At 53.9% G+C, this 27,210-nt stretch overlaps 1 protein-coding gene across 1 annotated transcript; it reads right to left on the reverse strand.

Moving 5' to 3' along the window:
* Window positions 1-1,207: 1,207 nt before the first annotated feature.
* Window positions 1,208-27,210, reverse strand: PLEKHN1 (pleckstrin homology domain containing N1). Its single transcript, XM_052793224.1, has 16 exons — window positions 26,968-27,210; window positions 25,174-25,273; window positions 19,356-19,502; window positions 18,897-18,977; window positions 17,369-17,456; window positions 13,877-14,001; window positions 12,192-12,341; window positions 11,710-11,790; window positions 7,631-7,700; window positions 7,018-7,170; window positions 6,423-6,619; window positions 5,614-5,874; window positions 4,893-5,045; window positions 3,917-4,129; window positions 3,632-3,680; window positions 1,208-3,228 (listed from the first exon to the last, which is right to left on the reverse strand). The coding sequence occupies exons 1-16, from the start codon at window positions 27,045-27,047 to the stop codon at window positions 3,035-3,037; spliced, it is 2,142 nt and encodes a 713-aa protein (XP_052649184.1). The 5' UTR covers window positions 27,048-27,210; the 3' UTR covers window positions 1,208-3,034.

Here is a 27,210-nt window from a genome sequence, read left to right on the forward strand (position 1 = left end):
CATGTTGAAAGGGCAGCATTTGAGAGAGTGACAAATTTAGCCCAGATGTAGCTGGGGAGGAAAGTTGCCACTCTGGGAGCAGGGCAAAAATTGCTTTAGAAGCTGTGTCACGTCTCTGCAGCGTTTTGAAACCAGGATCTCACACCTTGCTACTGGTGGCCCGGTGCACGCGTGTGTCACTGTCACCGATCAACGTGATGGGACATTGGAGCTTGGGAGAGCTGCTCGCCGGGGGACGGACACGCCGGGCTTCTGCGGCCAACACTTCTACCTCTTGCCTGGTTATTCAGTTTCTTGAGCACCTCTGGCTGCAGCACAAACATTTGCCATCTTTCCAAGCGTCAGCACCTTCCAGCAGCCGCTGCTGTGGGTTGCGGTCTTGCGTGGAGCAGCGTGCTTGAGAGGGCAAGCCCTCTGGCTGCCCTGCTGCTCCCAGCCCTAAGAGATTATAAACCGCGGGCCATATCCAGTTCCTCGCTGGTCTTCTCTGCAGAATAACCCTGCAGAGGCAGCCAGGACACCTGGTTTTCTGCCCGGAGCAGATGCAGGGACAGAAGTGGCCTACAGGCATCTGGATGCCGTCCTCAGGACGGTCTTTCCTTGCCAAGCAAGCCCCGGCTGTGGCCAGCTCCCCTTCCCAACTGGCTTTGTTAAAAAGCGGCTGCTGTGAAGTGAGGTCAGACTGACAAAACGGCAAAAACAGACCCAAACCCCCCACTATCTGGCAGCCCGCGGAGGGCTCAGCTCCATACCTGACCCTAGCGCTGGGGCTGGCCAGTGCATCCCGCTCCGTTCACCCAGGTTTCCCCCAGGCTAGAGAGCAGACAGCACGGTCCATCCCAAGTCACAGCACGGCACGGGCATTCCCGGCTGCAGAAGTGCGTGGAGCCATTTGGAGTCACTGAGTGACTTTTCCAGAGCACCTTTCCAAGACACAGGGCCGAAGCAAAGTCTGATTAGCTTTGGCATTAAACTTCTAGCCAGGTCTCGTTGCCTGACAAGCGCAGGGGAGACTTTGCTCTAGGATTAGGTGTTTACAAGCACCTGACCTGAACAAGAGAGAGTCAGCACTCTGGAAATCCTCCTGGACCCAGGGCCCCTAAGTAAGTCCTCAAGGGAGGAAGGGCTTTGGAAAGGACAGCAGCGACGGACAAAAAATCACCTCCATTAAACCAGATAATGGCAAAAAAGAGAGAAGAAAAGAAAGTATTCCAGAAGAATGTGTATTGCAATTGTCCGCTCTCACAGAAATCCACCAGGGAACTTTTACAGCAATAGGGAGGGGCTTTTCCCTTTTGATACATTGCAGATATCACTGCTGAAACCCAATTAAAAAGATCATGGTGACCATCTTCAAAGTCGACGTGTTCATAGGAGCTCACAAGCATGGCTGCCTCCCAGCATACTATGTGCTTCTGATGTTCCCTAGTGCAATTTTGTTCTGAATAAATAGAAGATCCTTTTGGGGTTAAGTTATTAGATACAAATCTTCCCAAAATGAGAGTAAACCTGAAACAAAACAATAACAGCTAGAAGACCCAAACCAACACACACACGAATGTGCAGACAACTGCCCATTCTACAGTACTGAACATCATCCACAGCTAGAAAATTAAATAGATCGTCAACTCAACCACATTTACACATTAAATACATATAATCCACTCAAACCTTCCATGTAAACTTTGTTGGATACCTTCTGAAAAAAAAAAAAAGTAAGTACAACATAATACATAGATATTCAAGTACAAAGAGCTCCTGGATTGTTTTGTTTGCACCAGTAAAAGAATGAAAATAGAGATTTTGTTAATATGTTTGGTTTGCAGCCTCTTTAGGGAACAAAGGTTAAGAATTTGGAGCCTCAGGTAAAAAGATTTGGATTTGCTGCTGACCTTCTATGTGCTACAGGATCTGGCCTAAGAGGCTGGAAAACGATACCACTGAGACTCTGTCCTCTGTTGTTTGTGTCCTGGTCTTACTGCTGCTCTGGAGGGGGGGAAGAGAGAGATTGCAGCCCCCACTGGCATTGCTCTGATCACTGGGGAGTTATGGCTGTACTGCAGTTTGGATTACAGTGAATTTTCTTCCTTCCCTCCCTACCTAGATATTCACAGACAGCATTTAGTGTGAGCTCAGTAATGTGCAGACGGATGGGAGGAAAGGACGCGGTCCCGTAAGAGGAATCTAGGGCATCCTTTCCAGGGAAGACCTTGGTAAACACAAGCCACTTGGCATATTTGCTGGCAGCACGTTTCTCGATTCCATCTGCCAAGGTGTCAGGATCATAATATTGCAGGTCACCACCATGGTTTGGAGCCAGCGCTGGCAGGAAAGAATTTTTTGCATGAAGTGGAAAGAACATCCCATTCTGCCCAGATCCGGATTTTTTTCTCCAACTCTGTCAGATAGCTCTGATCTTGCAGGAAGACAATCCTATGAGCACAGCTATTGCTACCAACCTTACATACCACGATGGGGCATGTCTCGTGCATCTTTGCAGACTTCAGAGCTCAATGGGGGAATGTTCAGCTTAACAGCTATTCTCAGGGATCAGCGGACCCTCAGAGTGACCAGCCTAAGGGCTCTGGTAAAAAGGGAAATGATCAAACTAATCCAGCCACCAACCAGCCCTTTTCTTTGGCCTTTGAGTGACTGCTCCGTCTGAACACCCAGTCCCTTTTATCTGAGGGACCTTGACCAGCTTTTTGTTCTTCCTTTTATTTTCAGGAGGGCAATGCTGTTGCCTAGCCAGGGCTCCCCGAGCCAGGGCAGCCACAGAGCGCACTCCTTAGCACAGCACAGACGCTGCTCCTCCAGGTCCGCAGAGGCTGTCGCTTTTGTGCTTTGCCCCCATCCTCAGATTTAGGGGAGAAGTTTGAACTCCGGACCTGCCAGGACATGGGAACCAGCCTTTCGCAGAGAGGAACAGGGCCCTTCCCCTTGCTTTGTACGCCCCAGGCTCCTCACCCTGGAGGGAAGCCCAGCGAGAGAAGAGCGCAGGGGCTTTTCTGTGCCTGGCTGCGGAGACCTTCCCTCAAGCCTGGTAAAACTGCTGGCCGGGTGCTGGGGAGACGTGCGGGGTGTCCAGCTCCTTCGCCTCGGCTTCCCACAGGTTGTCATAGCTGAAGTCGCTCTGGAAGCTCTGGAGCTCGGCATAGTCGTGGTAGGCTGCGGAGTCGCGGCGCGGGCAGCTGGCCTCTGGCAGGTCGTAAGTGCCGACATTCCCATCTGCAGAAAAACAGACCGAAGCGCTCAGAGAGCTCACGAGCAACCCAGTGGCTGCCTTTTCCTTTGCCGGCAGAGAGTACAGGCGAGGGTCAGCATAATCGCAGCCCACACGCAACCAGATCTGGGCAAAGCAGTGGAAGCGTGCCGTAGAACAAACCACAAGCCCCCAAGCGTGACGGGTGGCCAGGGCCGGTGGGCAAGTGAGTGGAAGCCAAGACAAATGCTTCCACCAGACAGACGCAGGTAAGGAGCAGGGTGACAGGCTCGGTCCCACCACAGGGAAGCAGGAGGAAGGAAGGACATGCGTGAGTCCCCACGCTCCCTCTCAGCCCTGCTTCGAATGATGCTTTTAGGGACAGACACCGGCGAGGAGGGGTGGGCTGCAGCCTCCCAAGAGTCTTACCTGGTGGCTGCAATGAAGGGCCCAGATGTTCCTCTCGCAGAGAAGAGATCTGAAAAGGAACAGACACACTGATGAGGATGACTTAGCACTGCAGTCCTGGGATACCACGCACCGTCTCTCGGTTCCCCCATCCCTGCTCCCCAAGATGCACCCCATCACAGAGCAAAGGGCTCAGAGAGTCCACTCTTCCAGCCCGGAGAAAGGCAAGCTGGGACCCCTGCACCCTCATATATTCCCCTGCAGCCTGCACAGTGTGGAGCACTAGGACTGCGGTTACAAACTCACCTCTTCAAGGTAAGAAGCATCAGCAGGAGGCCGCAGCTGGAGACGGCATGAGGTGCCTGGGGTGCTGTAACTCAGAGCCACAGGCACCTCTCTGCAGTGACTGCTGGGCAGGGGCTGGCAGTTCCTCTTCTGCAGAGAGAGATGCTGGGGTACCGGGATGGCCGAGCATCCGTTCGCCTGCGCTGAACCCGTCTGTCCGTGACACTGCAGGAACTTAACCAAAACAAACTCTAGATTTGATACCTGCAATGGAAAGTTGGGGAGCAACTCCCCACCAGTAAGCCAGCCCTGCTATGAACAGACTTAGGCAAAACAAGGTTTTCTGCCTGCCCTGCAAATTCTACTACGTTCCAATCCTGAAGGCCTTAGATGGGAAAGGAAGAATGGCTGTGAGTCTCTCGCAATGACCCACAGAGGTAGTGGAAGTTGGCCAGATGTGAAGGTAGTAGGATGAAACCGACTGGAAGCTCAGGGGATGAGGAGGGACAGAGAGCGGTCGGGAAGAACCCTCCGAGGGAAGGGAGGACTTCAGCAGTACGGGGGATGCCAGCCACAGTCTTTTCCCGAGAGATGCGCAAAACCAGAAATGTAGCCTTTAATAGGCACTCAGTTATCGCAGCTGGAATTTTTGGGGGTGGATAAAGTGGTCTCTGTGCCTGACTCATCTCTAGTTTCTGTAGACTGGATCGTATCTCAGTCTCTGCCTTTGCTTTGCGGTTTCTGGCTCTTCCTGGGATTGTTGCGACGCTGCTATCCAGTGATAAGCCAGGGGAAACCTGTTGCCCTCTGACTCTGTCCTGGCTTGAAAAAATAGAGAACTATGCTGTGCCCTGTCCCACCCCGAAATGGAGGCCTCACGTTTCCACATCCCGCTCAGGCAGACAGCAGGAAAAGAAACGGCCCGAGGCACGATTTCTGGAGCCAAAAGCCTGTGTGCTGAGTCAGGGCCGTAACCAGCAGCGAACGCGCAGGGTACCTCTTCCAGGATGCTGGAGCCTGCCACGCTGCGAGCACTGGGAGAGCTGGGCGTATAGGGGTCAGCGTACAGGGGGGAGCGGGGCACGGCCGGCTTCTCCAGGGAGCTGGAAGCTGTCGAGGGTTGACTTCCCACCAAGCTCCATCTGTTCAGCTGGAAGGCAGAATTGAAACGGGAACATGGCGTGCCGTTCCCTGCTTGCAATTCATCCCAGGAGGGATCGGAGCGGGGAATCTCCCTGCAATTCAAGTCCCAAACGCTGCTCAGCCCCGAGGGATGGTGGGGCTGACTCCCGTCTGTGCTAACAAGGGGATTTCCCTGGGACTAAGGCAGATGCACACTCATTGAGGGGAGGGAAATATGGCATCACGCGCTAAACCATTGATGGACACATGCTGGAAAGCCCTCAGAAGAAGAGGCTGTGTCCTATGAAGTAATAACACTCCTACTTGCAGAGCACCGGTGCTCGTGTTGCCTCAGGAATTAGTGCCCAGCATCTCAGGGCTCCAAGGGACGTTGCTCCGTTTGCCGTGTTTAACCTCACCTCCCGTGGGCCATTTTCAAATGGAAATGGCTTTCAACGCCCGCCCTACAGCACCTGCCAGGACAGCTATCCCTGCAAGTAGCACCGTAAGGAAAAGGCGAACCGTGCACCGGTTCCTCCGCTGCTTGACCCTTCCCAGGCAGGAGGGCAGCCCCACCGCATCCCAGCCCTCCTTACGCTGCTCAGGTCCAGGTGCGGCAGGGGAGCCGCCGGGCGATGCTGCGAGCTGTGCGCGGAGTACGGCTCGTTGTACACCGAGGACAGGAGCTCGCCGTTGGGGTTTTCGGGAATGAGGCCGCAGACGGTCCTCTCCGTGTCCTGGCTGGGCAGCTGCTGGCCACACGGCCCACATTTGCCCTTGGACTTTCTGGCGCTGCCTCCCCTCCGCAGGTCCTGCGCGGGCAGCCCCGTGCTTGGCCAGTTGGTCTGTGCCAGGGACTGAAACAAGAAGACAGACCCCGGAGCTGGCTCTCCTCGGGCCAGCCCCAGGTACGCAGACCCACCTGCAGCCAACGCGAGGCATTCCCCTGCTAGAGCTGCTGCCGCGCGCGGGCATCGGCGTGGTCCTGCAGCCGTTCCCGTGCCCCACGTGCTGCTCTCCGGGCATGCACGCACCCCTGGACGTACAAATGCTGCGCAGGGTCAGAGCAAAGGCCTGCCTAACCCGTCACCTCCACCCACCCCCGGGCTTTTGCTTTGGGATTTCCTGACCTTTGAACAGTGCCATTTGCCCTTTGGCAATCTGTACCAACAATCCTGAGGCAGAGCGGAGTATTGGGCTGGGACTCTTCGGCAGACTTTTTTCCCTTATCAGCAATGACAAAGCTGAGCCAGGGCAAATACAGGCTCCGGGCACAGATTTGCTATGCCGCATAGCAAACACTGACCACCCGAGCTCAGCCCATCCGGGCACCTGGATAGATCGCTCTGCTCAAAGGCAACGTCTGTCCCCACATGCGCCCCAGGCTTTTGGGGGGTTCACTTACATGGAGAGGCTGGGAATAGCCAGGGGAGAGGGGGTCTTCGAGCACCCTGCTCTCAGGCATCAGCAGGAAGGATTGTCCATCGGGGAGAGAGCCACTGGTCTGGGAGAGGTGTGTTAAGGTGGCCACTCTCCCTCCCGACGCCCAGGAGTTTGTACGGCCGTCAGAAGTGAGTGACCCTCTCCCGCTGCCGGCAAACTAGATGGGGAGAAGAACAGTGCGTGGGAACAGCCCTCCGTGTGGCCGCAGGCGCATCCCTCCCTGACCCCATCCTGGCTGCGGTGCTGGCAGGGTTGGTCTCCCCGTCCTCGCAAGTCCCTGCTAATGTCCTCGTGCCGATGCCTCACTGTACAACACTGTCACGATCTGTGACCAGGGGCCTGCTTTTGAAGGAGTTTAATGCAATAAATGCCTATGTAATATAATACAGGGCTTCAAAATAATTTGCAGGGATCAGCAACTTCACGACAGCCTTCAAGCAGGGGACTTGAAGGCTGCTGCGTCACAGGAGTACTCACACGTGGCCAGAAATAGGACAGACGGGATTCCTGGGAGACATCTATTGATGACCATGCAAACCCACAACATCTGTTACCTGGCCGGGGGTGTGGCAGCTTTGATCCCGAGAAACTCTCTGATCCGGAGAGGGAGGAGTCGGCATTTCGAAACTGGGCTGTTTTGAGACAGTAGAGCCACTCCTGGTAATCATCGTAGCTGCGGCAGATCACCCGGATCGAATTGATTAGTCGACCTGTAAAAACATCACTCGCTGCTGTTACTGTGTTTGATCGACAGTCCGTGTTGCTTCCTTCAGAAACCCATGGGAATCCCCTTTCTCCATCCCTCCCCACGTTCTCCCGGGATCTGGACACCCCGACACCGGCGCAGGGACAACAGGAATGCTCTGCCTTCGGTGCTGATCATTTGCACCTGGCTGAACGTAGAACAGGGGCAATCACAGCCCAGATCTAAATGAGGGGGAACGCTGTGACAAGCGCTGCTGCTGGCTCCCAGCCTCTCCCTGCTAGCAAAGCCCTGCAGCCAGGGCACGGACGGTCCGAGATTTCCAAGCAGTTCAGTTCACAGAGCTTGGGTGCCGACGCGAGTGAGCACAGCCAGGAAGATGGCCACAGCAGCTTAGCAAAACCAGCCCAACCCCAGAGACCTCCGTGCCTGCTGCCAGCACACCCCTCGGCACAACGGACACGCACCTTCTATTAAAAAGGAGGTTTTCTCATTCTCTTCAAAAAGCACTTGGATGGCGTTGAGCGGCAGCTCACCCTGTTGGAGAAAGAAGGAGGCTGAGGACCGCGCAGCTGAGCGCAGACACGTGGAGCGGTGAGGACAACGTGGCTGCTCCTGCCCGCTTGAGGGTCGGAGCATCTGCAGGCACCCGGCCGGCGAAACTCCGCTTCCACAGGGGCTTTCCCGTCAAGGAAGCCAAGAGGCTTTAGGAGCCTACTGCAAAGTTTTGCCACCTTAGCTGGGAGCGCGAGGAGGGGAGCCCGCAGCGCAGGGCCGCTGGTGAGGATGGGGCAAGGCTGGCAGGAGCTTGGCTGCTCTTCATGCAGCGTGGGGAGAAAGCGCAGCTTGACCCCGCTGGCAATCCCCTGGGGGTCTCCTGTGGGGAAGAGGAGGAGGAAGGGGAAGCTCAGAGCCTAAATTGCCTAAGCCGGGTCTGCAGGAGACGAGAGGCACCCAAGCTGCTGCTAATCTGGGCGAGGACTTGGGTACCTCTATTATACTCTTATAGGTGTGGGGCACAGGCATGCTGGAGAACTCTGTCTCCAGCAGGTTGACTCAGCGTTGTCCTTCCCTGCTCACAGCTCGCTCTTCCACCACCAGCCTTATTGCAGGAACAAAGCATCTGAAGCCAGCGTGACTGTGCGAGCTGTTTCTGTAAGCTTTGTGCTTACAAAGTCCTTCCGGAGATCTGAGCTTGGAAAAACACTCCTTCCCTTCTAGTTCTGTTTTCGACAGTTTCCCATAGTTTAATGGCTGATTTCTCCAGAAAATTTTGCAAACATGGTTCTGAACGAGGTTTTAGTTGCTGGACTGGGACTTCCAGCCTTGCAAACAGGAATCCCCACAATCCATACCCTGCAAAGCCTTACAAAGACAGGGTTGAGCCCTGTAAATGCCAGCTGGTGAAACGTGAGCTCTCGTGCTATACGGCCCAGTTGTGAATGCCACTCCTGTGATCAGAGTGGGGTTTGCCCCTGGCAGGCACTGCATGTATGTTCCTATTAGCAGGGAGCTGAGGCAGAGAACCTAAAGCAGCCTGTCCCTGCAAAAACTGGAGTTAGAAGATACCATGTGCTATTGCCCCTAAGCGCAATAGTACCTTTGCATGCACATCCACCCCTGTCCTCCCTCCTATCACCCGGTGTCCCTTGGCTATTCCCACATTTGCCACGGGCATTGGTCTGTGCCAGCCCCAGCTCTCATGTGAGCTCTGTGGGACAGGCAGAACAGGACTGCCTGTCCCAGACCGCTTCTGCTCTGCTGCCTGCTGCCAGATGTCCTTTAAGTGTCATCACTATCTCTGGGATAGGCAACCTGGCAGAAGGGCCAAGGGTTTGTCAACACTAAATTAGGATGTAGGTCTCCTCTTTCTCTGGGGCTCCCCGAGGTGAATTTTCCTTACAGAAATGGAACAAGAACAGTCCTGGGAGAGCAGCTGAAGCAGATTTTACACTGGAACCGTCTCACAGATGAGCTCATTGCTTTATTTCTCCTTTCTCTCAGTCTCTGAGCAGGGGGAAACCAAGTGACACATAGTTCCTTTGTTCCTTAAGCCCCTGTTCACCTCACCTGGATGTCACCCTAACCCTGTCTGTAGGCATGGAGCACTGGGCAGGGGAAGCTGGTGGCAATGGCCCCGGGAGCAGCTCCTGGCCAGGATGGCAAACACAGGGTCTGGGGAGAGCTCAGGAGATGAAATTCCCACCTCATGCCACTCTCCCCCATGCCCAGCAGAGGAGGAAACACAGAAAGCAGGAGCAAAGCCCTGTCATTTAGCCGAAGGTCCTCTCAAAAGGCGCAATTGGTCAGGATTCATTTGCCTAAGGTTACGGGCTGCAAAATAAGGTGTTTAGCAGAAACTCCTCATCACGTCCTCGCTGCAAAGCTGTCCCAACTGCATAGGCTCTGGGGAATGTGGCCGACGTGACAGCTTTGCCACAAGGGAAACATGGAGCTCAACAGGGCGTCCGTGCTTTGTGCTGGCCAGCTGCCTCTCTGCAATAGCCTGTGGGCACACGCAGGCTTCTGCGGTATTTCTCCCGCACCAAAAGCGATGTATGGGCTGAGCAGTACGGGAAAGCTGACTTTGGGAGGGAAAGCTCACGCGACGCTCCGTGACTTGTTTTCCCCTATTGCCGTAAGAAACGGACTTGGACTCTCAGCATCCCACAAATAACACGCACGTTGGCTGCAGAAAGCCCCTCCAGCCTTCCCCAGGCACGGCGTGAACCTGCCCCCCCCCTCCAGCAGCTCCCCCCTTGCTATTTCTACCTCGCCCAGGGGGTTTTCCCACCAGCGGTGAGCCAGAGCCTGCTGCTTTGGGTGAGCCCCATCCTGGCAGGCTCAGCCCTTGCCTTCCCCTTCCCTGTCCCACACACAAATTTGGCAGCGGCAGCTCCTGTGGTTTGCATGAAACTGAAGAACAAAAGGGCCGGGCTATTCCTTCACACACAAATTGTAGAGCTCGGTGTCTGCTCGCAGGGAAGGGAAGTTAATTTGCAGAAGCCCTCGGAGAAGGCTCCTGTGCCCTGACATGCCTGTGGAAAATCAGGTTCCCACTGCAGTGTCACAGGCTGGTGAATCACCTCCTGCCTGCACTCTGCTGCACAGAGCCCTGCCATTACCCCAGCGAGTGAGACGCCCAGGGACCAAGGCTCATGCACCGTGGGAAGGGAAGATTGCACGGACAGGGCAGACAAATCTGGTTTAAGGTTTCAAAAGAGATGAGTTAATCTGAGAGCCCAGCCCAAGGCCCCCTTACATGGTGCCCCATTCCCAGAAGCTGCAAACAACATGTTCCCGAAAACAAGCTCTGACTGAGGTGTCACACAAGCCACCAGCTGCTGGAAAACACCCTCCCCTCTTGCACTGGGGATGGAGGAGAGCTCTGACTGGCATATGTCCCTCCTCACACCCCTTCCCGTTGCAGGCACAGCCATCTCCTCTAGACGGGGAGATGCTCTATGCAGGTCTTCCCAGGGGTAGCCCTTGAATTAAAAGCAGCCTGCGTGGCTCGGGGCCTGATGTGGACACGGTGAAATCGTGTGAAGAAGGACTCCAGTGAGCTCACACTGAATTTCACAAGCCCTCAATCTCTGCAGGGTTTCCTTGTCACCGGCTCCTCTCTCAGTGACGAAGAAGGGTGCTGCTCCTCTGAAGGAGCAGCTCAGCTCTGCTCGGTGGTGCTGCACGTGCAGGTTCACAGACAGTTCAGCGCTCTTTTTGGCACATTAGTTCTAGCACGGGGAAAACAGGGCCAGAAAGCACAGCGCTGTCTAATAGCCATCGCGATGATGTCTAAGATGGATGTTGGCAATCAAGTTTAAGGGCCATTCAGCCTGCAGGCAACGCGAATGCCCGTCTGTGCTGAGGCTCCCAGCATTGCTCCTACAAGCAAAGACACACCAGTGGACTAGAGAAGCTCGTCTCGCATCCCCCGGGGCACTCAAGCCTCCACATCCCTGTCGGCCCTTCCGCTGGCATGCCCAGACATCGCTCAGGGCCCTTGTTCCACAGAGGGAAAGAGCAGCAAACGCCGTGCACCAGCAGCGGCCTCTCCTCTCTGCCCGCCAGCCAACTAACTGCCTTTGCCCTTCCCCACCAGCATCCGACGTGCTGCCGGGATGCTACCTGCTTCCAAGTGGTCCCACAGAGAGGGGCCTGGGAAGAAAAGCCCCCGCAGGGCCACTCTCTGGGGCTGTTCCAGCTCCCGTCTCAAGCAAGCGAGCCAGGCTCTCTGCCAGCCTACCCACACAGAAACATGCCAGCCTCCCTCCTCCCAGAGACTGAGATTCCTTGGCAGCCAGCTCCTCTCCCCCCGGGCTTTTGTAAGAGGGCAAGGTGTTTCTCATGGGAAGATAGTTTGCAACATCCCTCTGCCTGCTCACCTGCCAGCTGGCAAGGGAGCAGCACGGAGGGAAAGCCCTTGCCAACACGAGGAGCGCAAGGGAACCCAGGTGGAAGGGAGCAACAAGCCAAAGAAGTGCTGAAATAGCCACTGCGGATGGGTAAAAGAGAGCGGGAAGGTGCTCCAAAATGAACTTACCTTAAAACAGAGGCTGTTGCGCTCTTCAGATACTATCACCAGAGTGGACGGGTAAAGCACTAACAGCCGGTCATGCTGCTCCTTGGAAAGCAAAGAGCAAGAGGGTTCCCTGTGAACAGCCAGACAGGGCTCAGATCTGGAGAGCCCTTTACTTTGTCTCTCTGACAGCAGCCCGAGGCAAGGGCTCTGGAAACAGCCGAGCTGCTTCCCTGCGACAGGGCTCCACGGCAGATTCCTGCCAGCTCCAGCTGCCAGCCGGGTCCTGCAACTGGTTACGCACGTGCTGTCCCCAGGCACCAACTGCTGGGCCACAGGAGCAGTAACAAACCTTATCCCATTTACCGGGATGTGGGTAAAATGCCCCTTCGGGGACCCATTGGATTAGTGGCAGCAGGTAGGCAGGAGCCTGCGCCTAGTCACTGCATCCGTTGCCTTTTCTGAGCCGTGCTGGCAGGAGGTTGCTCCCCAGAGATGTGTCCTACCTGGAAAGGCAGATGCTGAAGCTTCACTTTGGAAACACAGAGGACATCGCCTAGGGATTCCCGCTGGGTCCCTCGCCACTCCTGGACGGGCATGTTCTGCACGGACCACCGCAGCTCCTCCTTCCCCATGGAGCTCTGCTTCCAGTCATTCTAGGGACAGGAGCAGGAATGAGAAGCAGGGTAGCCATGTCCTCCTCCCCTAAGAGTTTAGCTAGCACATGGCCCATCTAAGGACACTTTTCAAGTGTGGCAGAAGCAGGAAAGAGTAAATAAATCTGTGCAGGAGCCAGTTTTCCAGCTGGCACTGAATAATCATACTTGCTACCTAGCATCATCTGTACATTGCCTTTCAAAGGGGAATACCTCTGTTTTACAAGTGGGGACATGGAGACAGGGAGGGAAGTAAAACAGCCCGCAGAGACTGGAAGAGAAGGCAGGTCTCTTGAATCTGGTCCTGTTTTCTAGGCTCCAGTCCCAATCTCCTCCTCCAAATGTTTTGTAAACTCTAGATAATTGCACAAGCAGGCAACCGTGTGAGAATTTCTCTGAACCAGACCCAAACCTCTGACCCTTCAGAGGCTGTGGTGGTGGCACCTCTGGGTCACAGGTCTCCCTTTCAGCACACACGCCCTGCCAGGCTCTCTTGCAAAGCCTTTTCTTTTTGCACCCTTCCCTCGCAGGAGACTGCACAAAAGGCAAGCTCCAAAATCAGAAGCTGTGTGCGCGCATGCATGCGGCAGAAACGCAGCAAACTGTTGTCAGGTCTCAGCAGTACAGCACCTTTGGGGTTGCCATTCAGACTGAAATCCCACGCTCGCTCCGGCGCTGGTTGCGCAGACCCAAGACCCTAAGGCCATCTGAACACAAATACACGGTTCCTCCGTAGGCAGAGGAGTTCCCAAGCAAGAATATGTCTGTCAAGCGTGAGTAATTAGCATGTCTATCTATGGTTATTTTAGGGGTGGTGGAATAACTAAAGGAATCGAGAGCTTTGAGGTGTATTGCCCAGGGTCAGCTCTAGGCACTGGCAAACAGGCAGGTCCCTCGGGCAGCAAGCAGCCAGGGCCACACAGAAGCCCTTGCCACGCTGCTGCCCTGGCCCAGGCCAGTGCTCTGGCAAGGCTGGTACGTGCTGCTGGCGGAGAGGGGTCAATTGCCAGGCATCAGAAAGGCTGAATTACAGACCACGCACAGCCCCAGCAGCTGCTGGAAGTGGTACGAGTGGCACCGAAACCCCTGCGCGCCATGCCAGGGGGGCAGCTCCTTGACTGATTTAGCGAAGCACTCAAGCAGCTGGCCTGGAAAAAGGGGATTAGGCCGGGAGTTAACCCCACATCTCCTTCCAATGTTTTGAAAGAGCAGCAAGCACAGCAAGGAGCATTTGGAAGTGGACCCGGAGCCCCTCTACCCTTCCATCCCCAGCCCTCTGCTCAAGCTCTCCAGCCCGGAGGAGGTGCCCAGAGCCCCATGGGGCACTCAGGATTCTGGAAGAGGAAGATGTTCGGTGAGTGCCTAGAAGTGTGGCGAAAATGGCCGAGAGAGGCTGGCTGCAGAGATTATCCCTCCTACTGAACGCAGCAGGAGCAGCGCAGCGTCCACCCAACCGGCCCAGCTTCCCCAGCCATTCGGCTCTGAGCCCACGGCATGGGAAACGGCTGCGCACCTCACCGTCCCAAGACACTAACCTGAGAGAGGAAGGGCAAGCCAAGGCTTCCTCCGTTTAGCTGGATCTGTTTCTCCAGGTGATAAAGCCACTGCTTCAGCTCTGACTCAGTAGGGCAGAACACGATAAGGGGATTCAGCAGAGGACCTAGGTATGCGAGACACAAGATGAGCTGAGCAGATAAGGGCACCAATTGCAGCAGCAATAAGTAATCGGCTGGCCAGAGCTGTTATGCTCAGCACATCACACCACGGGTTGCCTGTGAGTGCATTGCTCTGCTGTCATCGTGCTCCAGTCCTTCCTGCCACCACCTTGAGCACGTTGCCTCACATCAGGCTGCCGGCGAGCTCACCGCCTGCTCATGCAGCCACATCTAGCTCTGACCACCAGCCCCTTTTCAGTCCAAAACCAGGCCAAGAACAAAAATCAAAGGCAGTACAAAAGTCGGGCTTGAAGTCAATAGACAGATTTCGGCTTTAAAAGTCACCAATAGTTTGTGAAAAGCACCTCTGCGGGCAGAGACTATCACAATGTGCTGCTGCAGACAGCCTAACTCAACGCAAAAGTTTCATGCTATTTCTTAGTTTCACTTTGGCACTCTATACGTAGAACCGGTAGCTTTCTGACACTGTTTATTTACTGCTTCATCAAATATAATCTGTGCCAGACAAGCTGAAACTGCTCTCAGACATACTCTTGAAGGGAGGAACAGCCCTATATCTTGTTGATTTTAATGTTTCCAGCTATCATTCGCTTAGTAGCGTGAGCAAAAAAGTCTCACACGCCCTCTTGCTACTCACTACAGACAACCTAGTGACGTTAATAATCATTTCTGGCAGGCTGCAGAAGGCATGTTATGATTAATAATTTACCAGTGACCTCATATTAAACCATACTTGGTGCATGCTCAGTAAGACCTGGCTTTGCAGGACTTGGAAGTATTCAGATAAGCAAGTGCACTGGATAAGCATGATACTTTGCCCTTCTGTGGAGTCTTTCATCCCATAATTCCTGCATTATTTATGAACAACAGTCAATTAAGACTTTGAAACACCTCTGCCTGCCAGGAAATGCACCAATACAGATAAAGCAGAGGTGGGGAAACTGAGGCAGAGACTCCCTGAGTGACTTCCCATAAGTCACTCCGTTCAGATCCATTACGGTAATTACGTGTCAAGCATTACTGGCCATCTAAGCATCTATGTACCATTGTAGCTCTGGAGTTTTCTCGTCTCCTTTTGCCTTGGTTCCCCTGTCTTTGCAATGGAGGTAAAGTGATTCCCTACTTTATAGAGCTGCTGGGAGGGTATAAAGGTGCTAGCATTACCTAGATATTCTGGCAGCTCTGAATACTTCTCTGGGCATCCAGGCCCTTATACAAACAGCAGGAATTTTGCTGGTAAGGCACGACCCTTAACATGGCACTGCTTGCCCTGCCACCTCCTCTAAGGCCAGCCTTTCGGATGTATCCTGAGGGTTGTTCGCGTTGCCACAACTAAACAGGGCCCCGAAGGAAGAGAAAATGAGAAAAGAAACTCCTGCCTAAGCCTGAAGCCTGAGACATGCCTGAAGCTCGTGCAAGGAGCTGCTGGGGAGGCTGTGAAGCAGAGCCTGAAAGGCTGCTGCTAATTCAGTTGCTGCCATTTCCCTCAGCCCCAAGGGCACGTTTGCGGCAGGGCCATGACACAGCCGTGCTGAGCAACCTGTGCCGGCCTTTGTGCTGTTTTCTTCTGCCCTGTCCTTCCTCTTTCCTTGCGAACGCTTCCAGAGCAACATTGGAAGCAAGAAAGCCCCTTCCTGGAGCAGCAGCAGTTTTTTCCCACCCAAATCTCTGTCTGGAGACACTAAAAAGCTGCAACATTTGCAGGTGAGGCAGAGCTAGCTCAAGGTGCTCAACAACTCCATCAGCATCAGAGGCTGGGCAAGAGATGGACCGCAAAGCCAAGGTGACGGCCAGCCGCCGTCCACTTGTCCGTGCCAGTGCACCAAGGGACGGCTTTACACGCTGCCGGGCTTCCTTCTCATGCTTCACCTCCACATTTCCCATGATCGCGCCGGCATCTTCTGACGTACTGAACTACCCTGGAAAGTAGAGTTCATGGGGAACTACTGAGGCCACAGGATTTCACAAGAGAATGGATGCGTGTCTTTTGTGTTTCAGAGTCACGAGACGAAAGACTTCCACCCTGACCCTGTGTGGGGCCTCGGACAAGGCTCTTATCCCCTCCGTGCCTTGATTTCTCCCCCTCTAGCAGAAAAATAAAACTGCTCCACTGATCTCTCGGCAATCCTAAATATCGCTACCTCCCTGGTTTCTTCATGTCACTGCTTCCCGATATATACAGCACTCTCTGTCAGAAAGGCTTCGGTCTGTTCTTTCCCTAACCGGGACACAAACCCAACAAAGCTTGAGGCAATTTTCCACCCAGCGACGCTCCTACGTGTTTTAATACAAGCAGAACAAGTCCACCCACCCCAGTGCAGGCACCCCTGACAGGTTGTGCCTGGGAGAAGTTTTCTTTCATTTTACAGACTCCCAAAAAGGGTTGGAGAGCCCTGCCTAGCACAGTGTAACAAGACCACAACTCCTTAAAATTAATGGGTCATTTGTACCAGCTCCTTTTTACAATTTATGTAATTTTGTTGTTTGAGTGACCATTGTATAACTTTCTCTCTAACAGAGGACACCAGAGTACATAGACAGTGGGCCTAGGACACAAATAAGCTTTCTTGGCTCTGTATCATTACTGGGTTATTTACTTACTTCTGTGTACTTCAATGCTTTAACTGCTACTCCTGGGGGCTTGCGACTGCTGTAATTCAGCAATGACTAAGCCCAAAGAAGCCTCCAGCCAAGCTGCAGACAGGTTGTTATCCCAGGAAAACTTTTATAAAGCAAGATCACTCAGAGAAAAGTTTAAAAAGCTTGTGGAGGCAGGAGTGCTGGTGAGGGATGAATTGGTAAAGTGACATTGGGTCCTGATAGCACCAGCCTGGCATTATTGGAGGAGGCAACTCACCTCTCGGCACTGTTGCCCATCCTGTCTACTTGAGCAGTGCCATCCATCAGCACGCACAGCGCTGTACGCGTGCCTGCTCGGAGTCACTCCCTGGCTTCGGAGCTTATATGGCAACAAGAGGTGGGAAAAGGGGTTTTATTCCATTCCTTTGTTCAAATGTGGTGCACAAAGAGCAAATGACTGGGCAGAAGTGGGAACTGTCATCGTGTGTCCTGAGTATTAACCAGCTGGAGCACAGGACCATCCTTCCTCTGCGTTCCCTACCCAGTCCCTTCCCTGCCTGCAGCCCTGGGCATCACTGTCCAGGTGTTTAGGAGCAGAGAAGCCTCGGAGGGAAAGATACAAATGCTGGGAGGAAAAGCTTCAGTTCTCTGCAACCTCCTTCCACAATGTGGTTCTTCTCTGGGACTGGGTCAGAGCGGGACAAAGAGCAGAGGCAGTCGTGATTCATACACCCTCTGTTCTCTGTTCAAAGCAAACGAAGAGGCACCAACCTGCAATGCGGAAAGCGTGATCCTCCTGCCCAGTGCTCTTCCCGTTCTCAATTTCACACACATTCAGCTCTTTTAAAGGCAGCAGTCCCTGCATAAGAAGAACACACCATTATTTTGGGGGGCAGCCCGCAGGCAGGCTCTGCAATTAATGACCCTTTGCCGTAGGAGACTGGAAGTCAAGACTCGGCGCCAGCAGGTTGCTGTGGCTCACAGTGTTAGACTTGAAAATGTTGCTCTGAGGCGAAACATTTGGGACTTCGATCCAGCACGCTTCCCAGAGGAAGCAGGTTTAGCAGTTCCCTGGGCACCGTGGGGCCAGTACTACAGCAATCCTCTGCCAAGCTCGCAAGAACTTTCTTTGTATTCCAAGTTTTTCAGCTTTAAGAGAAACCTCAGCAAAACAATGCTGATTTAACACAAGAAAGCCAGAAGATGGAAATGACCATAAAGCAAAATTGAGCTGTCTAGTTTCTATACTCCAGTTCTTCAGAGTCCCACCATAATGAAGCACAGGAACAGATGACAAGTTTGTGCTCCCTGTCTTGGGCTTTCTGAACAAGGACTTGAAAAGATGCTAATTGCTGTAATGTCTAGGGACCAGTACTGGCACATTAATTCCTTTTTAATTCATCTAGAATTAATAAACTAAGGACCTGTTTATAAAGTAACTGGGAGATTTTGTAATATTGTTTGCATTCTGACATGTGTCTTTTCAGTTGAAGGCTGGCTTGCCGGATGACTCGAGAGATTGTATTGGCATATTGCATTAACTTCAAGTCACCTAGAAGACAATAAATCTTTTCTAAAAGGAACGAATTTTACAAACTTTTACAAAACAGCCATGCTCAGTTTTAGTTCCTCTCTCGTGCGGAGGGAGACCGTATTCAGGGCTTCCCGTTTGTTTGGTTGTGATTTTTCGGCTGCATGTGCAAAAACAGCCTATTGTCTGTAATTCACCAGCATCATCAGGTTAAAAAGTTTGATGGTTTGCCAGGATAGCTCCCCAAGGCTTCCCTCAGTTTTTTCTTTCCACCCTCTCCCACGTGCCTCTTTCTCCGCCCTGCAGATGAAGAACTCCCCCTTGGTTCAGAAGCCAGGGCTGAGGCCAGTGGGATTTTGAGCAATAGGAGCCCTGACCCTTGCCGAGGCACAGCTCTCTGTGCTTGGCACTCTACACAAAGATAAGTCCAGGTAGCCTAAACACCTCCCATCCCTAGTCCCGCCTGCCAGCCCTGCACAAGCCCCTATCCCACCTCTATGGGGTCCTTTATCTCTGCTCACAGGCAAGGCCAAGGACCCAAGTGAAACTGAGGTTGTCTGGGTACAGTCCTTAGGACGAAACGCTCTCTTCCCCCAGGAGCTTGGCATCCACGGGAAGGGACTTGCTGAGATTACCTAGAGGAGGCCAACGGCAGCCCCAGGAGCAGAGCCCCCTCCCTTGTCACATCCCATCTGCCCAGTGCCCCCAGCTTGGCCATACTGCCCAACTCCCCAGTGCTTGCCCCGGCGTGGCCGGCTGATGCCCTACCTGGTAGGTGAGTCCGTTGGAGCCCATAGACTGGAAGTACAGGTAAGACTGGAACAGCTCCAAGAAGCAGTCATTCACCTCCTGCAGAAAAGACACATTTTGGGGTTTATGTCAGGACGCCTTCCTCCTCCCAGCTTCACTCTGTATCTCAGACTGATCTGTGCACAGAGAAGCCAGCGGTCGCTTATCCAAGGGCCACCACCGCATCTCTGCTGGTGGATCTGCTGCCAGCCCAGCAGCTGAGCTTGGAAGCACAGCCCAGGTCCCCACTGGGGTGGGAGCTGGTGGGTGCCAGCCGGTACCCATGCCCCATGTGGCAGCAGAAGTCCCTGGGCCACGCGGTAGCCCAAGGAAGTCTCTGTATGTCACATTTCTCAGAATTACACTTTACTTCCCAGTCCTACAGGGTCACTCCGCACCTGGGAAGAGAAACACCCACAATCAGGTGCCACAGCTTACCTGGCAGTGCTGGAACTTAAACTTGACCTTGGAGTAATAGATCATTTTGCCCAGATTCCTGACAACCGTTTTCCTTCGTCCCTTCTTGAACAGGCTGGGGAACCTCTGGTCCAAGTTTTCTTTCTGGTTTTCCTGGTTCTGAATATTCTGTACCAAGGATTCAGGAAAAACAAATCAGAGGCGGTAGAAGGTGGGGGCCTGATGTCTGGAAGAGATGTTCACAGAACATCTTCCCAGAACGGCTTCCTCAGAAAGGGCAGGTGCCTGGGCCGGGCTGTTTGTTGGTGGGTCTCCATGCCAGCACGGAGCTGGGATTCAGTTACTGCTGGGAGGCTGTCCTCCCTAGGCAGGAGGAGATGCTGACCTAAAGGGAGGCTTTGTGGGTTGGGAAAGAGGGGGTGCAGAAGCACATCCTACATTTAGGGTCTCCCGACTCCACGGATCACCTCCTGCCATCCTAATCAAATTCACTGGAACAAGGACCGATCGAGGCTAAGCAAACACAGCTTGCCTTCCACTGGGGTTAGTGGAAAGGTTTTCTTTGCTCTAGTACCACCTGGATTCCTCAGCTCTCCCATCTGCTCAGATCCCTCGGTTTCTCTAGGTGCAGTCTGTTGTTTCAGGTGCCCAGACAATTTTGAGGCACAGTCCCACAGCCATAAAAGCACTGCAAGGCACTGAGTCGTGAAGCCGCTCATCGTCAGTGCAAAAAGCTGAGGGAAGCCAGCAAGCACTGCGGGAGAGCAAGGGCTGATGTGAGAGGGAGATAGCGCTCAGGGCTACAGGCTTCCCATATTTCCTGCATTTGGGTTATGTGGAAATTCTTCCTTCTGTGCAGTGGCACAAACCCACATCCCTGTGGCACTCCACTGCTCGCAGCACAGGGCTGCTGCTGCACTGTCTGGGTACCGCATAAATCCCAGGGAGCAAAAGCTCTCCCTGCAGTTTCTCTGGGAAGAACATTTTTATTTCTGGGGGTTGGTTGATTCCCCTGGGGAGGAGGGAAGGGCTGTATCTCAGCGAGGCCACAGACATCACCCATTCCCCTCAGGTCTACACCCCACTTGCATATCTGAGCCTTAAATGTCAGCTTTGTTAGACACGTCACGGACTCCAGGTATACATTCCCAAGCAAAAGAGAAACGTAGGTGGGAGACGCAAGGTTTGCCCCGCTGCTCAGTCGCCAGGCTGTGAGCCCACCTCAGTGGGACCCCACTCTGAGCACTGGTGGCCGCATTTGCTGGGGACACTTCCAGCGAGGGTATGGCCACGCAGGGGCTGGGAGGCAGGGTATAGCGGTGGCACGTGGCTCCCGGGGGCTCATACGCTTCAGCCCAAACAGCATTTCCAGGAACGAGCAGGGACTGAGTGACAGCCCGTCAACCCGCAGTCAGGGGTTTCCAGCAGCCAGTTTTTCCCCCGCCGCCCAACCTGTCTGGCCCGCGTGTGCCCGCTGCCCGTGCGTCGTCGTGCCAAGGAGACAGCTGCGTAAGCCCCGTGATAAATGAAGAGCCAGCAGAGCTAACCAGATCTGTCTTGCTGGGGCCTCCATGACTCACCCCTCCGGCATGAGATTAACCCTTCTCCTCACCCTGCCAGGGGACATCGGGCCAGAGGGGAGCTGGTGAACCAGTAACGGGAACCTAATGCCGTCGGGACCCTTTCACCTGCAAAGCCTGGGGTTCCTTCCAGGGCCTCACTGGATTTAGGTAACTCTTTTTAGGACATAAGTTAACCGCTTCTCTGCTCAAAGTCTCCCTCCAGCTTTTCCAGCCGGCTCCACGCAGTACCCGTGAGCGTGTACCCAGGTCCTCCCCTGGAGGTGGGAACCTGCTGCCTGCCAATTAATGGTCTCACTGAGAGGCAATTAAGCGTAGGAAAAGATTACATTTGTGCTACAAGCCGCTGTCAGAACAAAGAGCAACTGATCACCTGACAGCTGTGACAGCAATAACAAAACACCGCTCGGATAAGGGCAGCAACCAGCAACAGGGAGGGGGGAGAGGATAAAGTAATGAAATTACGGACAGAGCGATAAGCAGTGACGCCAGCTACCAGCTGCCTGGGCCATGCTGCTGCCTGGAACGTGGCAGCCAAATTCCCCAGTAATAAGTAAGGCCCCCAAGAAGCAAAAGCAACCTGGGAGCTCTGAATCCAGCAGCAGTTTTGGCAAAGAGCTCAGCCGACCTGCCAGCTTCCACAGGGATCCTCCCGGGATCAGGAGGGAAAGAGAGCGCTTCTGCTGCCACTGTTCACGTGGCAAGAAACAAATTAAACGGAATACCTCCCTCTCCCAAACAAGCATCTAGCAGCCCCAGCTTGCAGGGGTTTGCAGCAAGACTGAGAAGAAAGCTAGATTTAGTGGCTAAGCATGGTGGCATCTCCAAGACCGTGGTCAAAAAAGGATCATGTCACTGAAATGACAGCAGGCGCCGTCCGCCAGTGCCACACCAGTCTTTCAAGTCCCGGCAGTCTTGTTACTCGTGGTCAGGTATTGTGGTTTCGCAGGAAGAATTGGGACTGTTCAGGTCTTTTTTTTTTTTTTTTTTATCAGGCAGGTCTCTCCTGGTTATTTTCCTAGCAATTTTATGTCCTTCACTGGGGTGCCACTGTTAAACCCCAAACGAATACAACATATGCGTATGTGCAAGGAGAACTGCCCTCACAGCTTTCCACAGGTTCCTGCCCACATGTCAGGAGAGCAGCAGCAGGGAGCTGGACATCACTAAATCCAACAGCTACCCCAAGTCCTGGGTAAAAGCAAGCACAGCCTGTTTGTGCTGCACCAGGGGCAGCAGTGACACCCACCTCCTACCTGCTGCTTTTCATTCCAATACTGTCCAAGACGGTTACAAAAACAATCCCCGTTTTTCCTGCCGTGGAGCTGAAGCCCATGGGAAGACCCCTGGGTCAGGATCAGACCCCCGTTCCCAGGCAGCGTGCAGGCAACGGCACGGCCGAGCGGGCTTGCAGGTGGCATGGGCAGACAAAGCGGCCACAGCTGCCACCTCCAATTCGGTGGTTTTCTCTGCGAGGCCGCTTACGCTGGGTGGCACAGAGGTGGCATCGGAAACCATCCTGCCCTGGCCACAGAGGGAGCCTGGGGGACTGGGCATGAGCTCATCTGTTTTGTCCATCTGCAATTTCTGTGGTTTCTTTGTCCCCCACTTGGAGAAGTAGGCTAACTAGCGCTGGCTCAGGCTTTCTCACTCAAAACAAAAACCCCTTGTAAGGTTGACGGTGCTTCCCATAAACTCCTGATCATCTGCTTAGGTACAACGGCAATTTCCCAGGACGCGGAGGACTAGCCTAAACGCAAGCTCTGGAAAAAACAGCTCCTGCTGAATCTCAGATGTCTCTGGGCTCAGACCCACGAGTGCATCCCTGCCCTCTCTGAGACAGGTTTATAGCCACCAGCATGGCCTGCATCTGGCCATCCCCCAAAAAGCGGCACTGGGAACCCCACAATGTCCTGTGAGAGTCGGGGACCAGAGCTGTCACAGCGTCCTCCACCAGCATCACTTATCTCCCTGGCCCATGCACCCCCCCAAAACCGTGGGGATGCCTCAGGGTGCAGCCAAAATGAAAGGGAACTAGCATTTATCATTCCTCTGAAATCCTCCCCAGCCAGCTATTTACTCCCCTGGCTGGGTTGTACTGGTGGCAAGCCTTCTCCTCCCCCAGCCCCATCCTGACCAGCACTGTTTCCGTTAGCTCAGCTATCCCGCTGGGTTTGAGGCAGTGCAGATCATTGGAAACCTGTTTTCTCTCAGGATTTGGTGAAGCAGCGGGTCTCTGGCAGTGCAAGTGCCCTGACATGTTTTCTCGCTCTCTGCCTCTCTCTCGGATGCCTCATCCTACAGGTAGAGCAAGTTAATAATTAACCTGCCTCAGCCCCTGCAGACCCCAGTGACTCCCAGCTGAATCACTAACCCTGGCAGCAGGAAAAGCTCAGCCTTGCAAGGCTGGTGCCCTGGGGCTCCAAAAGCTGCTGTTTAATGATAAAAGAAACAAATGAGAAGCACCGCTCTTCTGGCACATCCTCCCCCCTCACTTTTGTTGAGGCTTCGCAGAAGCCGTAACTGGGAAGTACTGGAAACGGGGCAGAAGGCTGGTGGGAGCAAAAGGCTCCGGCTTTGTTTGCCAGCCGCCTATGGCAGGGTCCAGCGGGGGGATGGTTTTCGGGGATGTCACTTGCCCCAGTCCCAAAGTGCCTGCCATGGCCAGAGGTTTGGCAACCCCATCTCCTCTGAGATTGCATCGGAAGAGTCCCATGCTGACGGCTCCTCTCCAATCTGGCCCCGCAGCAGCTGGTCACCTCCCGCTTTCGGAGGTGTTTCTCCTAAAAAGACGGGAGTGGGAAAGGGACTAAGCCAAGGCTTTCTCCAGGCCACACAAGAAGCTTGTGGCTGAGCAGGGCGTTTGAATCCCATCTGCCCCAGGCGAGGGTAACATCTAAACAACTGCTCCACCCTCCTTCCTTCCCTGAAGAGATCCCACACTCTCTTGCGCTCCCGAATGAATAATCTCCTGGTGACCTTTGTTCTGTCGGCTTGCAGGATTCATTTTCCAGGATCCGCTAACATGACAGCTCTCCCTGCTTCCCCAGGGGAATTATCCAGGATCCATCCGGGACCTGGTCCCGTCAAGTGCTGCCCAACCCTTCTGGATGCCAGCTGAGTCCCACAGGGAACCATGCCCGTGCCACATGCCCATTACTCTCACTCACAAATAACAGGCAGGTCCGTGAAACATTCCCAGTTCTGCTGTGCTTCCCACCTGTACAGTTCAGGACACATTCCCCACGAGAGAGGACGGCACTCACCCATGGCCACCTCGCAAGCCAGGAGTAGGATCCCCATCCTGCACCCTTCTCAGGCTCACATGAGGAAAAGCAAAGATCCTTTGGGTTGGAAAGGGCCAACCTGGGAGCAGCTGAATGGAAAGGAACTGCAGGGTGCCTGCTTGTGGGGAGCAGACATTTGAATCTCTGCAGCAACCCAAAGTACACGAGCAGGGCTGCTCAGAACTGGGTCCTGCAATACACCAAGCCCTTGACAAGCACCTCATCACCAGTGAAATACACCTAGCCAGCAGCCTGAAACTGAAGAGATAACGTCCTGCTGCTGCCCTTCTCTGAAATAACCTCTGTCTAGCTGTGAGTCTCTGCCTCAGTTTCCCCTTCCCCCCCATATCCCCATAGCCTATTTGCCATGCAGCGGTGGAGATGTATGCACAGTACAGCCCAACAGGCCCTGAAGCTCGGTCCACATCCCTGGCCCACCCAACGGGACCGAGCAAACATACTGGGATTCATCGATTCACCTCTGCTTTCCCTGAGCAGTGCTGGGAAATGGGCCATATGGCCACAAGGCTGGTACATGCCTGGGACAGACATGCCCTTCCTGATTACCTTACCCAGGCTTATTGCTAATACACTGCCTGCTCCGTCTCATTCCAGCGTGGGAATGAATCATCTTACCTTTGAATGCTCACTCTAATTTTCCCTTCCTCCACAGGCTACCCAGAAACAAAAGAACCACGAGCAAAGGGGGGTGTGAGATATTCCCACCACGCTGCCTGCTTTGCTCTCAGCACGACGCTCCCACCCCGTCGCACGTTTTGGCTGATGGTAGGTGCCCTCAACACCTGCATGGGGACCCTGGAGCAGATGTGACCTCCATCTCCTTGAGACAGACCTGCTGCTACGCCCCAGATCCAGCCCCATCGTCCCTCTTATGCACAGCGCTGTCCTTGGGGTGGGTGGGAAGAATCTCCGGGAGCAGTGGGGAGGGGGGTTGGATGTGTTTGTACTTGCCTTTCCTGGAATATACTGCAGGATTTTGTCTGTGGTCGTATCTCTCTCCTGCCCTCCTTCTATACCAAAAAAGCTGGGCAGTTTTTTCTTGCCATTTTGTCTACGGAGGGAAGAAAAAAAACAAAACACACATGCAAACACAGTTCTAGGCTGATGCATAGTGAATTCTGCCCAGAAATAAGGAAGCCAGAAAGCTAAGTAAGCAATTTGTCACGGGCTTTCTAATCATCCCAGCCCAGCAAAGGACTGATAAACCGCCTGGGAGAGTTGTAATGGGGTTTGTGCCGCACTTGTTGGTGTTTCTTTGCTTTTTTACATGTCTTTGCATAACCAAACAATCAGCTAGGCTCATCTGTGTCTCCAAATCAGCAGAGGGACCAGATGTTCCACTGCAAAATACAAAGACCAAATCCAGTCCTGACAACTACTCCAAAGCCCCTGGAGTGGAGATGCATATGTACACATACACTGACATATATTCACGAACAGGTTTTATTTCTATCTTTGTGGTTTTCCTCCCTCTTTCCTTCCACTCCCAGCAAGGCCCCCGGCTTCTCCTTGCATGCACACCATTAACGAGCAGTTACCAATGCCGTTTAAGAAGCACTTTGCTGGGACTTCCCAGCAGTCGCTCTCTCTTTCAACCAGATTGCAGCGTTTAGTTCAGCAGAAACCAGGCTTATCTCCACGGAAAGCCATGAGCGTGGGAAGCCGGGAGTCAGTGGGGACAGGAGGTGCTCTGGGGCTTGGCTGCTCCACTGCCATGTCAGCTCTCCGGGGTCCAAATTCCCCAACTGATCCCCTCTCTTTTACCCCACAGTAGCTCCACAGACTGCTACAGTTTTCTCCCAATTTATAGCAGCACAGGAGACCGAGGGGACAGTTCCAGTGTCTCCTCTTGATTAGAAACCCCTCAGCCTCACGGAGTTTAGGGGGTTTGTCTCAAAGCCCAGAACGTACGCTGAACCCGACGTAGATGGGGCCGGCAGGTTCGTCAGGAATTATCCTGGTTCCCGACAGAGCTCCTTTCCAGCCCAGAGAGCTCAGGACGGGGAGGGCTCTGCTTCACGAGTGCTTAGGTACCAGCAGCAGCACTTTGACTGGGCTGATGGGAGCGCGGCAGTGGGAAAGGCAGCATGCAGGGAATTTTGCCCTGCACTCCCTGGTAGACTTTATTTTGGGACAGCCGTCCGTCGTTGTGGTACCTGAACGCTGCCCTGGCCAGCCCAGCACCAAAGTTCCCAGAGGATTTCACAGACATTTGCTGTTGTGTTTTCCTTCAGGATTACAAGCGCAGGTCAAATTGTACGGGCAGAATGCTGGGATTTGGGGCTTTCTCTCTAAAGTAAGAGGAGCGTGAATGTTGTTTTTTCACACCACAGTACCGCAGCTCTGGCTGTCGTGAATAAAAAAAAATCGCGAGTGAAAACAAGGAGTGTCAGGCATTCTGCACCTTGCCCTGCCTGTCTCAGAGAGGGGAGTTTTTAATTTGCAAAGTGAAATGAAATAAATGGCGTTTCTCCCGGGGGCAGTGCCGTTGGGATATTCCGCCGGCAGAGCCCTAGAATTCCTTCCCAGGCACTCGTGGCGAGCCGACCGCGTTTGGCACTGCCCGGCACCCTGCGAAACCACGCAAAAGCCCGATTCTGCTGAGCACGTAAATAACTCCTGGCTTTCCCGAGCGGGACTCAGCCGCTAGCCCAATTCTGCGTGGTGCATCGCACGGGAGAAAAATCCGCGGGGAAGCCAGCACCGCTTGGAAAAGCAGTCCAAAGTAAAAGCGAGCGTACTTACTCTTTCTTCAGCGAAGGCTTCCTTCTGAAAGAACCTCCGAGCCTCCCAGGTGCCTGAGGAACACAAGTTATGTTCCCCATACCGGCAAGGACTGGAAGGAAGCAGCGGGGAGGTTTGTGTCTCCGTGCGTGTGCGTGTGTCAGGCAGACGCTCCCCTTCCGCTGGCCGGGACTCGGGTGGGTGTGGGCTGTGGGAGGCTTTCGCCTGGGGTTCCCTGCTCCTGCCCTTCTCCTCCGCCCACGT

This window comes from Harpia harpyja, chromosome 7, assembly GCF_026419915.1.
Source record: "Harpia harpyja isolate bHarHar1 chromosome 7, bHarHar1 primary haplotype, whole genome shotgun sequence".
Taxonomy (NCBI): domain Eukaryota; kingdom Metazoa; phylum Chordata; class Aves; order Accipitriformes; family Accipitridae; genus Harpia; species Harpia harpyja.